General features: G+C 39.3%; 1 protein-coding gene across 7 annotated transcripts in view; it reads left to right on the forward strand.

Annotated features, from left to right (window-relative positions):
• tcf7 (transcription factor 7) overlaps window positions 1-13,799 on the forward strand; it is a 231,758-nt gene that overhangs the window by 86,441 nt on the left and 131,518 nt on the right. Inside the window, exon 1 of one of the 7 annotated variants that reach the window (XM_059990629.1) lies at window positions 6,418-6,520. The exons of the other annotated variants lie outside the window; for them this stretch is intronic. Coding sequence (XP_059846612.1) covers window positions 6,461-6,520 — 60 coding nt within the window. The 5' untranslated portion in view covers window positions 6,418-6,460. Of the gene's footprint in view, window positions 1-6,417; window positions 6,521-13,799 lie in introns of those variants that run through there. 7 annotated transcript variants of the gene reach the window in all.

Here is a 13,799-nt window from a genome sequence, read left to right on the forward strand (position 1 = left end):
AATATAATTTTGCGCACAGCCACTGAAGTTTAGAAGGAAAGAGAGAACGAGAGAAAGTCATTACTTGGCTTGCATCCACATCTGCTTCCTTTTGCCGGTGTTCTGTTACACACTGAGCAGCCCAGGAGAATGTGCCTTTGTCAGCAGTGCAGCGCTGGGAGATTCCAGAGATGGAGAAAGCACAGCCTTATGTTGCCTTCAGCTGTTCAGCATGGGAACTCTGGCGACTCGTTGGCTGCCTCCTTCAAGGAACAGTCTGCTCTGACCTACGTTCCGTCCGCCCATCCCAGCAGGTGACTGTGTCAGCAGTGGAGCTGCCTTCAACGTAATAACTTTCAGCTGGAGTTGTTAACACACAACAATTAATCAAGACATAAAAATGCTACTGCATTAAAGGGCAGTGGCTCTGAACAGTGAAATAAGCTGACAAAATGGCAAAACTAGTTCACATTCATTCATGTTCTGTCATAAGTCAACCATTGAAGATTGACCTAGAATGCTCTTACACAGATAAACTATAGAATATCAAGGTAGTCGAAAAGCTCTATATGTTGGCCAAGGATGTAACTGTGCTTCAGGACATCTGAGGGAAACTTGTTTCACTGTTGGCGATTTCTGACTTCTTGGTTTAACATTCCCCTCTTCCTATATTTTTTTAAAGATATAATCTTGGGAATTCAAGAAGTGACTATAATAGTTAAATTTAATTTATTGTTGCCATTAGCTTTGGATCATAGAAGCCTGCAGCACTTGAGCAGCTCTGGGTTATTTCTTACAACCACTGGACTGTTGTTTGTTGTACAATTCCCTTCTGTACACCAGAAGCACAAATACAGACATGTAATCAAATAAGCAGCCATATAATTCCTGAATTACATTACTTTATCAAATAACTGACACTCCATAGCAATTTCTTGACTGTAATCTAGTCCAGGCATTCGGAGAAAAAATCTTTCATTTTATCTTTCATTCATGACATCATTTGGAGCTCATAATTCTGCTTCTTAATCATTTCCAAGTACCTATTATTCTTTCATTAGCATTATGTCTCGTGTCTTTCTTCCTGCCAAGGTATGATAAACTAACCAACAATGTCCATATCCCACAAATGAGTAAATTTAAAGTTAACTCTGAAGCAGAGTCAATGGCACCATTGTTCACACCATGTCAATGTAGATACAGGAAAATCAAGCTTGTGGTATCATTGCCGAAGCACAATTGACCTCTGTAGATTCCGAGCTCCAGATTAAAGTTTGAAAGTTCAAAGTAAATTTATTATCAAAGTATATATATGTCACCATATATAACTCTGAGATTTAATTTCTTGCGGGCATACACAGTAAATCCAAGAACCACAACAGATTCAATGAAAGACCACACCCAACAGAACAGACAGACAACCAGTGTGCAAATAACAACAAATTGTACAAATTCAAAAGAAAAAAAGTAATAAATAAGCAATTGCTGTTGAAAACCTTAGATGAGGAGTCCTTGAAGGTGAGTCCATAGGTTGCGGGAACTGTTCAGAGATGGTGTCAGTGAAGTTATCTCCTCTGGTTCAAGAGCCTGATTGTTGAGGGGTAATAACTGTTCCTCAACCTGGTCCTGTACATGTTTCCTAATGGTAGCAGAGAGTGGAGAGCAAGGCCTGGATGACTGTCTTTCCAGCTCTCTTCATAAGAGCATGTGGTAGGATTAGAAATTAAGCATGCTTAAGTCTTCTCCATTTTTGAATCCTCGAGATCACAACTAATTACCTACCTCAACTCCAGCTTCTCACATTGTCTACAAGCTCCCTTTATTCCCTTACATCCAATTCCTACCAATTTGCTTTAAATATAATTAAAAGCTAAGCAACCAAAGTCCTTTGGGGAAGAGAATTACAATTTTATAACCCTTTCAGTGAAGATTTTTATCCCTACATTTCAGTGCTCAATGGCTGACCCTGATTCGAAAACATTATTTTCTTATCAATTTCTTGAGCATCCACTACTTAATTTTTAAAAAATCTCAATAATCTTTTCTAGCGATCCTTTACACAACATTAGGGGCCTCATCTTTTGAAGTAATGCTATTTTTAATTTCTAATGTTACTCACCACTTTTCTCCGAGTTTTTTTTATAGTGCACAGGAATGTTTATCCATTTCCTACATCATACTCTCTGATCTGTATCTTAACCTTTATACAATAACTCGGTGCAATCTTTATTTATGCAAAACAAAATCAGATGCATCACACCAATTCCATCTTTGTAGTGTTCAAGCATACTTAATCAGCTAGAAAAGTGTAGAAATATTTTTAATCAAAGCATTCTCTCTTCAATTAAACTTCTGTCGACCTTTGTCTGGCTTCCTAGACTGTGTCGCTCCTGAGTACGTGCAGGCTGGCCTGAAATTCCACTGCCTTTTGCAAAGGAGTTATTCCAGGCATTCCCTGTAATTGGCATCAATGGGATAGCTTTGCAAGGAATAAAACCCTACTCATGGGCTTCACTTTACCATTAAAATTCATGTGCTATAAAAAATGGTGAAGTATGTTAAGAATGTCAGGTTTTTTTATTTATAAAAGACAAGAGAACCTTGAACAAAGACTACTGCTCTTGCAATTTCCCTACGTCGCTAAACAATCTTTCCTTGCTTGTGGTTGCTGTCAGACAGCTCAAATACTTCATTCAGACAAGTTGAACCAAGTGTTTGAAAATGATGCCTCTTTAATGAGCTCTCTTGCACTTGTCACTGACAAACTAATTTTTCCCTTTTTTGCTTTATGTCTTTGAAAGTCTGAGCAGATGATAAATTAAATTAATATTTAAAAGAAGATCATCTATTAGGAAGAAAAGAAAATCTAGTTTGCCAAAGGGAAGAAGACTGTAGAGAAATGATATTACACTGTGGTGTACTGAACGTAGGTTCTGCTGTTTGGTCTTTCCACAATGAGTCTGAGCCTGTCAGAATTCAACAAACGTGATGGAAACAAAGCTGCACAAAAGTCTAATTTTAATTGTTAAAATGTGGGAAATTCTAAAGGAAGAGGAATTACATTTGTTTCTTGCTGCCAGTTTCTTTGAGTTTGTGCAAAGGAGGAATGTGAAAGTGCTGTATTGTTTCAGCCCCTTCCTTTGTATGATGCTAAAACCCCCCTGGGCACTTTCCTCTATGTTATGTGGCTAGAAATGACAATCTGCAACATGGAGGCCTGTCATTGCATCACGTGCCTATATATTTCTTCAGTTCAGGGCTGAGAGCCATTTTTCAACAAGCCAAAGTCATTCTGGAAGCAACATGTAGGTGTTTTGCCAGTTAACCCCCTCAATGTTGTGTGCCATGCACTTATCCCTGCTGTATTTGGAAGAGAGGGCCTGACCCACAAATCATAGAGCCACAAGAGTTCCTACCCAAGAGAGTTGATTAATGAATGCCTTCATATTCCACGAGGCCCAGTAACACGAGGTGAGATCAAGAACAGTAGCAGCAGCTGCTACTGTTCAGGCACAAAGAGAAAACCTTTTCCTCTTTGCTATTTTTACAAAGACGTGTTAACAGATTAAGGAGCATTTTGCTCACTCACAACTACTTATCCAGTAAATCCATGGCAAAAATAAAACACAATGTATTACATACAGTATATCCCGAGCTAACATGAAATTTTATCTACTCTAAAGTGTGAGCTATCTAGGAACTTACTGCAATTTTCCAAGTAGTATATTTTTACCATATACTGTATAGTACTTAGTCTTTCATTTACCCCTTACTTAAATTAAGCAATCATCTTTATCCCCAATTAGCTTTCCTTTAGCTAAACTATGAGAAGGCAGGATAGAACAATACAGTCTAAAATATGTAATCATCCCAGGAATGATAGAAATTAATCAACTGTTACTGTACAATATGTAGCATGCAATGTAGTAGCAGTTCTATACTGTTGTCTCCTTCCATTCCATTCAATTCCATTGGAGTCACAGCAACTGAAATCAACATGTGGAATACAAAGCTCATTTAGCACAACACAGATCTGTGTCACCATATCACGCACAGGATGTTCTCACACCTCACGTTCTACTCTGCTTGCCCCCTGGTCCTTTAATGATATGCTTTCATCTGAAAGATTTCCTGGGTACTTAAATCTTGATATCCCATCCTTATTTCTCACCCACTGGTGCAATTTAACCTGTTACATCCAGTGATTTTTAAAAAATTTAATTTCAGCTCTCCATCAAGCAGAGTGTTCATTATTGAAATTATATTTCCTTGCTTTGCAAAAACAGTGGTGTAATGAAGGTGGCATTGCATTATGGGAAGCCCTTCAAGGCTCCTGAGCAGTGGAGATAAATATTGCAGTTCATTGAGATTCTGATATTTGTATTTGAAAAGCTATGTGATTTTTGGAAGATTGAAGTGACGTTAGAGCTTAGCCCGAAGCTTTGATAGAACTGTTTAAGTGCATCTGCAGAAGGACTTATGTTTATTTTCAAAATGTCACGCACACAATTTACCAATGTGACCTTCTGCATCAAAGTTATCAAGTGTGAAGCTAGTTTCTCTCTTTCCCCAACAAAGTTCTAAGACTCTACATTACTAGCTAACTTTAGATTTAAATGTTATCTTTTGTTATTCCTTTTGTGAGTGTGTCATTTAAGTATTTTATTTTGGAATATAGTGTTTCTTGAACAACATCAGTTTTTCAGAAGCTTAGCTTCTAGTTTTCTAGAGAATGAAGCTGGGATTATCCTCCAGTGAGTGATAGTTTTAACTAAATGGAATATTTTCCCGCCACCAGAATGTGGCCTGTTTCCTTTAGTTTAGGGCTTGTTTTTGACAGCTTGCCCAGCAGGACGCTAACCAAAGGGGGATTTCTCACTGTCAAAATATCAGCAGTGTCCCCTCTACTGCTTGAGCAGTACTGGCCTGACACCCAAAAGGAGTAAAAGTGCCCAGGAGATTGGTTTGAAGGTCCTACTGAAGATCTTGGAGTCTTGTGGAGGACAGGTTCAAAACCGATAAAAGGATCACTGGCTGCATGGGGGACGTTTAGGCTGTTACTGCCTCCTACCAGTGATGGCAGAAACAAAGGAGGCAAGTAAGGTTCAGCTTATTTGAGAAAACTCTGTCCAGTTGTTTACGTCTGGTAAAAGAGAAGTGGGGGAAAAGAGAACTCTTGAGGATGCAACAATAAAACTGTACCTGCTTTTCAACTTATCATCCGTGGTGATCCTATGCAGAATCACAGAAGGGAATTCCTAGTCGAATATCAGCAGAGTATTTCACTATGGAAAATACAGGAAGATAGGCATCGCCTGCACTCCTATCGTAAAGCTACGTGACCACCAGGACTAAAAAAATAATTTGAGAGCAGTCAAAACGGAGCACTGTGTAGCACCCTTGCTTGGAAGAATTCTAGTCAATTGTAATGTAGCTTCAAAACTGGTTAAAATTAATTAACTGAAAAAACAATCTAAATGTAGAACAATTTTGATCTACAGGAGCCAGATGAAAAATGAGAGCTTCCCATTAGATTTCTCAGGCCCCTTTGTTAATGGTATGGGTCCTTGGCATAAGAAAGGTTGGGAAACCCTTATCTAGAACATGCTGATCTATGGAAGCCAGATCAAAAGTGTAAACTTCCCATTTGAGCGGGGGTTCCCAACCCCTTGGTTAATAGTAGGAAGTCCATGGCATAAGGAAAGTTTGGGAACCCCTCCATTAAGGGAAGCAATATTCGTCTTCTAAAATGAAATAATTTTACAGTAGACCACGTTAAAACATGTCCTTTGCTATAGGATTGATAGTGGGCCATCCACTTCCAATCTTTTGCCTTGAATTTCAGTCTAGGCGGACAATGAGTTTATTTTCAAATCACAGCCATTTCAAACTCAGTGTAAATAAATCTGAAAATTTGAGTTTTATCTGTCCACGACTTGGACTAAGCAGAATGGATTTGAAAGCTAATATGCAGTAGTCTTCTGCTCTGCTGGCATCACCTTGATACCAGATTCACACTCTTGATACAATAACGTGATGTCATTGCCTTATTGCATGTAAAAGATGCCTTTGTTCATTGAACGCTCAGCTATCTCGGTCAATACTATACATTGGTTCTGCAGTAGTCTGGTTATTACGGGATCAGGAGGTATGTCAAAACGAGATTGAAATGAAATTCAATTTATGAATGTTAAGTTTCCAGCTGCACATTAACAGGTTTGCACCCAATTTGTGGTTGTGTTGTAAGAGAACTATTTGTGGAGTGTCACAAAGGTGTGGCCTTTTAATTGCATTTTATGTAGTGCACGCAGCGGTTAATTCATTGCTTCCTTGCTGTCTTCCTGTCTATGAATATAAGCAGCTCTCTCTGTTCAAGTTGTTTTTTCCCTCCCCCCTTTTCTTTATTTTTGTAATTAAGAAGTAGTTTTTGGTTGCTGACAACAAGTTCTCCTGCAGGCACCTTCCTGCTGCTCCCTAAGTGATGTTTGTGGGCTTACGAAATCCCACTGGCTTTGTCAACAGTGTTATATTCAACGATGCGGTAAGTGTACAAGTGGTTGATGGTTGGGAAAATAATCACAGCTCTTGAGTTGTACACAAAAAATGTGACAATATTCCAAATGAATGTTATTTACATAGCAACACTCGACTGGGACACATCAGACTTAAGTATGCAAAGGTCACTTGGAATCCAAATAAATGTTTGTCAATGATTTTAAATTGTTAGTAAATGTTTACATCCATGAAGCGGAGACATTGTTATTGTGGGGAATGGAGCATTTCAGTTTATCAAGCGTCCAGGATCAACCTCGCTAGGGCGAGGTTAAGAAAGATTTTACACTCTCTCTGCTCGACACCAGTGTCAGTAAAACATTCTCTGCGGTATCTTGAACTTTCCTATTTCCGATGCTGTCCTTTCTATAATTGAGAATCCCACTTCGTGTCAAATGCCTTTTTTGACCAAGACTGAAATGACTCTAACTTATTTCTCATGCAATTGTGCAGCTGTGAGGCAGACCAGACTTGCACAGTATCCCACCAGATTCCAGCTTTGGAGATTTTGTGAGCACTGTGAGATTTTGTGGTTTTCAATATAATCATACTTATTGGCAGCTCCTGCCATTTTGGAATTTTGTGACACCCTGTTTTCCACTGTCCTGCTATGGATCCTGCCTTCTGTGACCTGAGTCCTAACCTCTGGGAAACCCTCGCTCATTTTCTGAAACCCTTTCAGCTTGATCCAAGTCCATTTCTCTTACTTTAAGATGTGACTTAAAACATTTCTTTCATCAAAATTTAGTTCATTACTCCTAATATTTCTTTCTCTGATTTGGCTTCATTCCTGTGAATTGTATTGAGGTGTCTGAAAACATTTCAGTTGCCGGACGGTTGTATGGTTTTGATGAGAGGGTGGGGAGGTATGTGGGCTACACTTTGGGTTTGTAGCACTCCGTTCCACCACATTGGTCAGAGAACTAGCATGACTTAAATCTCTTAAGGCTTTCTGCCTCTCTGGGTATTAAAATTACACACAACCAAGCATTAACGAAAAGTTTGTGACATACAATGACCAAATTAAAAGCAAAAGTTACTGTTACCGAATAATGACCAAAATGGAAAAAAAAATGCAAACAGCATCTTTTTCTTCATATTTTGGAAACTGCTAAATGATTTAATACTAATCCCATTGTACAAAGTAATCATTAAAAATAAATACTAATAGCAATGTGGAATACTGAGTGGCAATTTTTAAGAGTGGGAGGCATTCTACTTTCTGCCAGCATACTGGAGAGCGGCAGCCCATTCTGGCTGTTGAGAGATATGACGGTGCTTCAGTTACATACCCAACAGCTACCAAATGCTGTTTTCAAAACCCAATAGAGGGTTGTCGTGGAAGCTTTTGTAAGTCAGTAGCTGCCAAAATACTGTAGTATGTTAAGTATTTTCTTTTTGTGATTTTATTGATCTCCAAAAATGTACTTTTCCTGACAGCACATTTTCTAAGAGCCTCAACAATTTTGCTAAGATATTGATGCTGAGATACCTCCTAGGGGTGCAGTGGGGCACATAATTGCTGATGTAACCTGGGGCCATTGGGTGTTTCAGGTCTTTCAACATCAGACACTCTCATCCAGGCAACCCAGCCAGGGTTGCTCAGGCCCTGGCTTGTGTTCCAACAGCATTGTTCGATGAGTCACCCTTCTTGATCCATAACTCGCTGGAGACTTGCTCATCAGCCTCTGTGACAGTCCCAATGGCTCTTTTCTTTGTAGCCCCTGTAATGCCAAGGAGAGAGTGGGTTCTGCACAGCAAGCAGCCAGCAAAACCTCCACACTTCACCTGAAAGAGATGGACGCAAGCAAAAAGCATTTGTGTTTTGATGTTGCTGATTCCTACAGACTAAGGTGTTTTCTGGTTAGTGCTAATTTCAGCAGGAAAGTGGCAGAATTACTGCAGTCAGTAATTCTCAGTAACTCTCAGTGTATCCCTGAGAGAGGACAGAGAGAAATGGCCTGGTGATTCTGCGCTTGCTTCTTTCTAGTGACAGCTCCGGAAGTGCTGCATGAGTGTTTGTGTCTGATGAAGTCAGTCAGACGTGACCTAATCAGTAGATGCCCACTAAAAAAAGACTTATTTTATTGTCCAGAATGTTAACCTGCCCTATCCAAGCCTCATGATTTCACAAATTTAAGGTTCATACAGAATCTTCTACTAGCATCCCAATTATTCCCTTGCTAATAGGAATTTATAAGTACAAGAGGTTCTGCAGACACTGGAAATTTAGCGTAAGACACACAAAATGTTGGAAAATCTCAGCAGGTCAGGCAGCTATGGAGAAGAATAAATAGTCAGCATTTAGGGCTGAGGTTCTTAATCAGCACGTGGATCTTAGTGGGAACTTGTATTGGAATTCAAACATTGTCAATAAATGTAACTTAATTATCTGAATTTGCAGCATCAATGTTATAAAACAAGGTTGTTGGTGAAATATGCTTCTTCAACTGTTATGCCCTCATGTAGCTTACAATTCAGCTTCAGTGACACTGAGAAAGAATGAATAAAGCTTTCCATTTCTCAAGTTTTTATGTTTGCTTTTCTGCCTCATCAGCTTCAGATGCTTCCCTTCCCTGTTTCCCATAGAGAAATGTTGACCCATTGATCTCCTCCTGATTCGAGGAAGGACAGAGAGAGGGAGCAAAATCACATGGGCCAGTTAGTCTGGCACTTATCTTTGGAAAAATTCTGGAATAAAATATTCATGAAGTTAGTAGCAAGACATTGCGAAAACAAAAACTATTAAGGGGAATCGATATAGTTTAATGAAAGAAAAATGGTGCCGGACAAATTCATTAAAATTCTTCTGAGGATGTAATGAGCAGAGTGGATTCAGGGGGATCCAGCAAATGTTGTATTTTGCATTTCCAAAAGGGATTCGATAAGGAGCCATATGAAAATGTTAAGAACTCGTGCATTAGGAGTAACGTATCAGTGAGGACAGAGGGTTAGCTAACTTATAAAGAACAATGAGTTGGATAAAATTATCAGTTAGAGACAAGCAAGAGGAAACCAGTGGGGTGCCTATCATCTCAACTATTGACACTTTATATTAATGATTTAAATAAAGGATTTGAGTGCATTATATTTAAGTTTGCTGATGATATAAAGTTACGAAGGGAAGTAAATTGCGAGGACACAAAGTCTGCATGAAGATAGAAAATGCTAAGCCATCTAAGAAACTGGCCCTTCAGCCCAACTCTTCCATGCTAACCAAGGCGACCATCTAAGCTAACCCATTTGCCCATATTTGACCCATATCCTTCTATAGCTTTCCTATCCACGTACCTATCTTCAGACAGGTACACAGATAGGGCAAACATAAGTGAAGGGAGTAAAAGAGATGCACAATTAAAATGCTCAGGTAGGAAGAATAGAAAAAGAGAATATTAATAGAATGGCCATAAAATATATCCTCATAAGTGAAACACGGAAAGTTAGCTTGTAGGTACTGCAAATACCTAAGAAAGCAAATTGACCACTGGTCATTATGACAAGGGCAATAAGGTACTAATGTGAGAATCTTTGATACAACTGCACAGGACATTGGTGAGTCTACTTCTCGACTACAGAGCTCAATTTTGATCTCACTTGCTTTGGAGGTGCTGCAGTTCAGGGAGGTTTCACAGATTTGATTCATGGGATGAATGGGGTTTCTTCAGAGGAAATAATTCTGAGAGGACCTGGCAACATAGCTGCTAAGAGGATGTCTCCCTTGTGGAGATGGAGAATTAAAAAGTGAAGTTTCAGAGCAAGGGATTGCCCATTTAAGAAAGAAATGAATTTGTTTTTTTACAGAGTTGTGTGAATCTTTGGAATTTCTATCCCAAAGAACTGTGAAGACTAAATCATAAACACATCAGATTCTGCAAATGCTGCAAATCCAGAGTAACACACACAAAATGCTGGAGGAACTCAGTAGATCAGGCAGCGTGTATGGAAATGAATAAGCAATTGACATTTCAGGCTGAGACTGTTCATCAGTACTGGAGAGAAAGGGGGAAGATGCCAGAATAAGAAAGTAAGGGCAGGCAGCCTCCATATTCTGTCTAGGTAGCCTCCAAGATGATTGCATGAATACCTATTTATCCAACTTCTGATCATCCCCCCCACCCCTTCCCTCTTTCTCAATTCTCCACTCTGGCCTCTTTACTCGTCTCCACACCTGTCCATCAACTCTCCCTGGTGGCTCTCCTGCTTCCCTTTCTCCCATGATCCACTCTCCTCTCCAATCAGATTCCTTCTTCTCCAGCCATTTACCTTTTCCACCTATCACCTCCCAGCTTCTTTCTTTACCCCCTCCCCCTCCCACCTCGCCTATTACCTTCCAGCTTGTCCTCTTTCCCCCTCATCACCACCTTATTCTGACATCTTCCCCTTGTTTTCCAGTCCTGATGAGGTGTTTCAGCCCAAAACGTTGTCTGTTTATTCGTTTCCATATTTGCTGCCTGACCTGCTGAGTTCCTCTGGCATCTTGCTGAATATATTCAAGACCAAGAATTAGAATCGGAATCAGATTTATTATCATTGACATATGTCAAAAAATGTGTTGGTTTGTGATAGTAGTACAATGCAATACAAAAAGACACTACAGTGTATGCTATAAAAAGAAACATATAAAAATAAATGTGTAGTGCAAAAAGAGCAGAATAGTGAAGTAATGTTCATGAGTTCATGGACCACTCTGTAATTTGTGGGCAAGAAGTGTGGAAGCAACTCCCAAAATGTGAGTGTGTATCTTCAGGTTTACTGAGCTTGATGATGATGATGAAGACAGTTGCTTTTTAACTAAAGGTAAGGCTAGGGTTATCATTAATGTGCAGGATCGTGGAACTCAGACCAAGATCAATTTTTTTTATTGTTTCCTCATCATATAGAAGGAAGCTATGTAGCCTACATTGGATTCTGATGTTTCCGATGTCAGAAAAGAAGCACAAAACTTGTTTCATAATAGCTTTACTAAGCTTTAATAGAATAAAGAGAAATTGAAACGAACAGTGATAGAGGTCTACTAAGTGAAGGGAGAGACAAAAGAACCTAAGATCCAAGATTTAAGGTGGCACAGCTGTTATACCCATAGATAAGGAAAAGCTCCATTCAAATTTGTAGATAAGAGTTAACCAATTCGAAAGCCATTATTCAAATAATACAGAACAAAGATTCCAGAGCTTTCCAGAATTATACTTTGTATGACCACCAGGGGGCATAGTAACTGTAACTTGCATATAAGTAGTTATATAAAACATAAGCTAACAATTATTTCTTAAACTGCAAACAAAATGTTAATTAAACAGTCCGATCTAAGAATAAAACAATCAGATCCAAAACCTATCAAGTCCATACTGGCCTTCAGAGCAATCCCATCAGTTTAAGTCACCATTCCCAATAAGTTTAGTTATGATCATTTTGAATTGGTGGAGCAGATTCAAGGAAACATATAGTGCTTTTCAGCTGCATTGTCCCTTACATTTTCAACAGAGCTGCTCATGTACAGATAAACATGGACTTACAGAGCTGGTCCTCCACCATCACTATGCAAGTTCAATACACTGCCTTCCCTCTATCACTATGAAGAGACACTGATGCGTAGACAGCTTCAATCACGAAGAAGCAGTAGCTCTCAATCACCTTCCAAAGACTAATCCATGGACATCATTGAGAAAGGCTAACCTAGAACCCTGCTGCGTACCTGAGAAATACTGATCTGCCCCCACTTTCCTGAGAAACACTGAATCATGGACAAAACCAGAAAATGCTGGAAACACTCAACAAATGAGACGTTTATGGCAAAAAAAAAACAGAGGTAAAATTTCCAGTTGATATGCTGAGTATTTTCTTCATCTTCTGTTTTATGTTAGATTTGATTTTGGATTATTGAACCATGGAGTTGTTCCTGTGTTATTACAGAAAGAAGCTGGACTATTGACCAATCCTGAGCCATCTCTGAGAGACAGATCTATAGTACTCCTCTTGTAATGTCTCAGAGAGAGATTGACCTACTCTCCACTTACCATAGCACCAAGAAACACTGACTGCAGCTCAGAGGAATTAGAGAAACACTGGCCCACAGCCTCCCTGTATCCACTGGCAAATATTGTCTCATGGTTCTCCTGTTTACCCTGATAATTATTCTCCTATAATCACTGAAAACCATTCATCCTTGGTCCTCATCTCTGGGATTACTGTACTCATTTCCAATGCAAGAAAGAACATACGGTATAGTCACATTTCCTGAGAAACAATGTCCCATTGCCCTCCTGTGTATTAAATAAAACATTAACTCATAGTTCTTCTGTATCCATTGTAATATACCACCTCATAGATGTCACTGAGAGACACACTCGAGGATATCCCATAACCCTTGTGAAACACTGACTAATAGCCTTCTTGAATCTCCTGACAGAAATGAATAATCCGTTGATCGATAATGGCTCCTTTGTACGGTTATCTACATATACAGAATCCTTCCCAGCTTTGGAAGTTTTTGTTGGCACCTTATGCTATCACTGATAGAGACAACTGAAAATAATTGCATCATTGAAGCATCCTACCAAACTGTAACTACCAATTGTAGACTGATTGCTTTATGATTTTGCCTGAGACTTGGTTATCACCATATTGCAAGGTATATTCCACCTAAAAACATCACGCTTGGATAACAGAGTAGCATAGTAAAGTTTGTTTGGTCTGATTAGATTGTGCCATCATGCAGGGTTTCAAGCCAAAACAACTATTCCTTTCTGCCACAGATGCTGCTCAGCGGAGTTCCTCCAGCAGTTAGCATGTTGCTCCGTTTTCCAGCATTGTGTATCTCTGGATTGTGCACTTGTCAAATTCAGAAGTCCAGTTTGTTTTATTCGTACAACATTGAACAGTACAGCACAGTACGGGCCCTCAATTCGAGGAGTCAAGGAATCAAGATAGTTTAATGTCATTTCCAGTATACTAGTGTACAGGAGTTCAAAGTAAATTTAATGTCAAAGCACATGTATGCCACCACATAAAACCCTGAGTTTTCTTGCAAGCGTACACAGTAGATCCAAGAAACACAATAGAATCTATGATGGACCACACCCAACAGGATGAACAAACACAACAATGTCAAAAAAAACTCTGCAAAGACAAGAAAAATCATAATAAATAAATGAGCGATAAATATTGAGAACATGAGCTGAAGAGTCCTTGAAAGTTGTGGGAAAATTTCAGTGATGGGGCGAGTGAAGTTTCAGGAGCCTGATGGTTGAGGGGTAGTAACTGTTCATGAA

This window comes from Hypanus sabinus, chromosome 15 (assembly GCF_030144855.1).
Source record: "Hypanus sabinus isolate sHypSab1 chromosome 15, sHypSab1.hap1, whole genome shotgun sequence".
NCBI classification, from domain to species: Eukaryota; Metazoa; Chordata; class Chondrichthyes; order Myliobatiformes; family Dasyatidae; genus Hypanus; species Hypanus sabinus.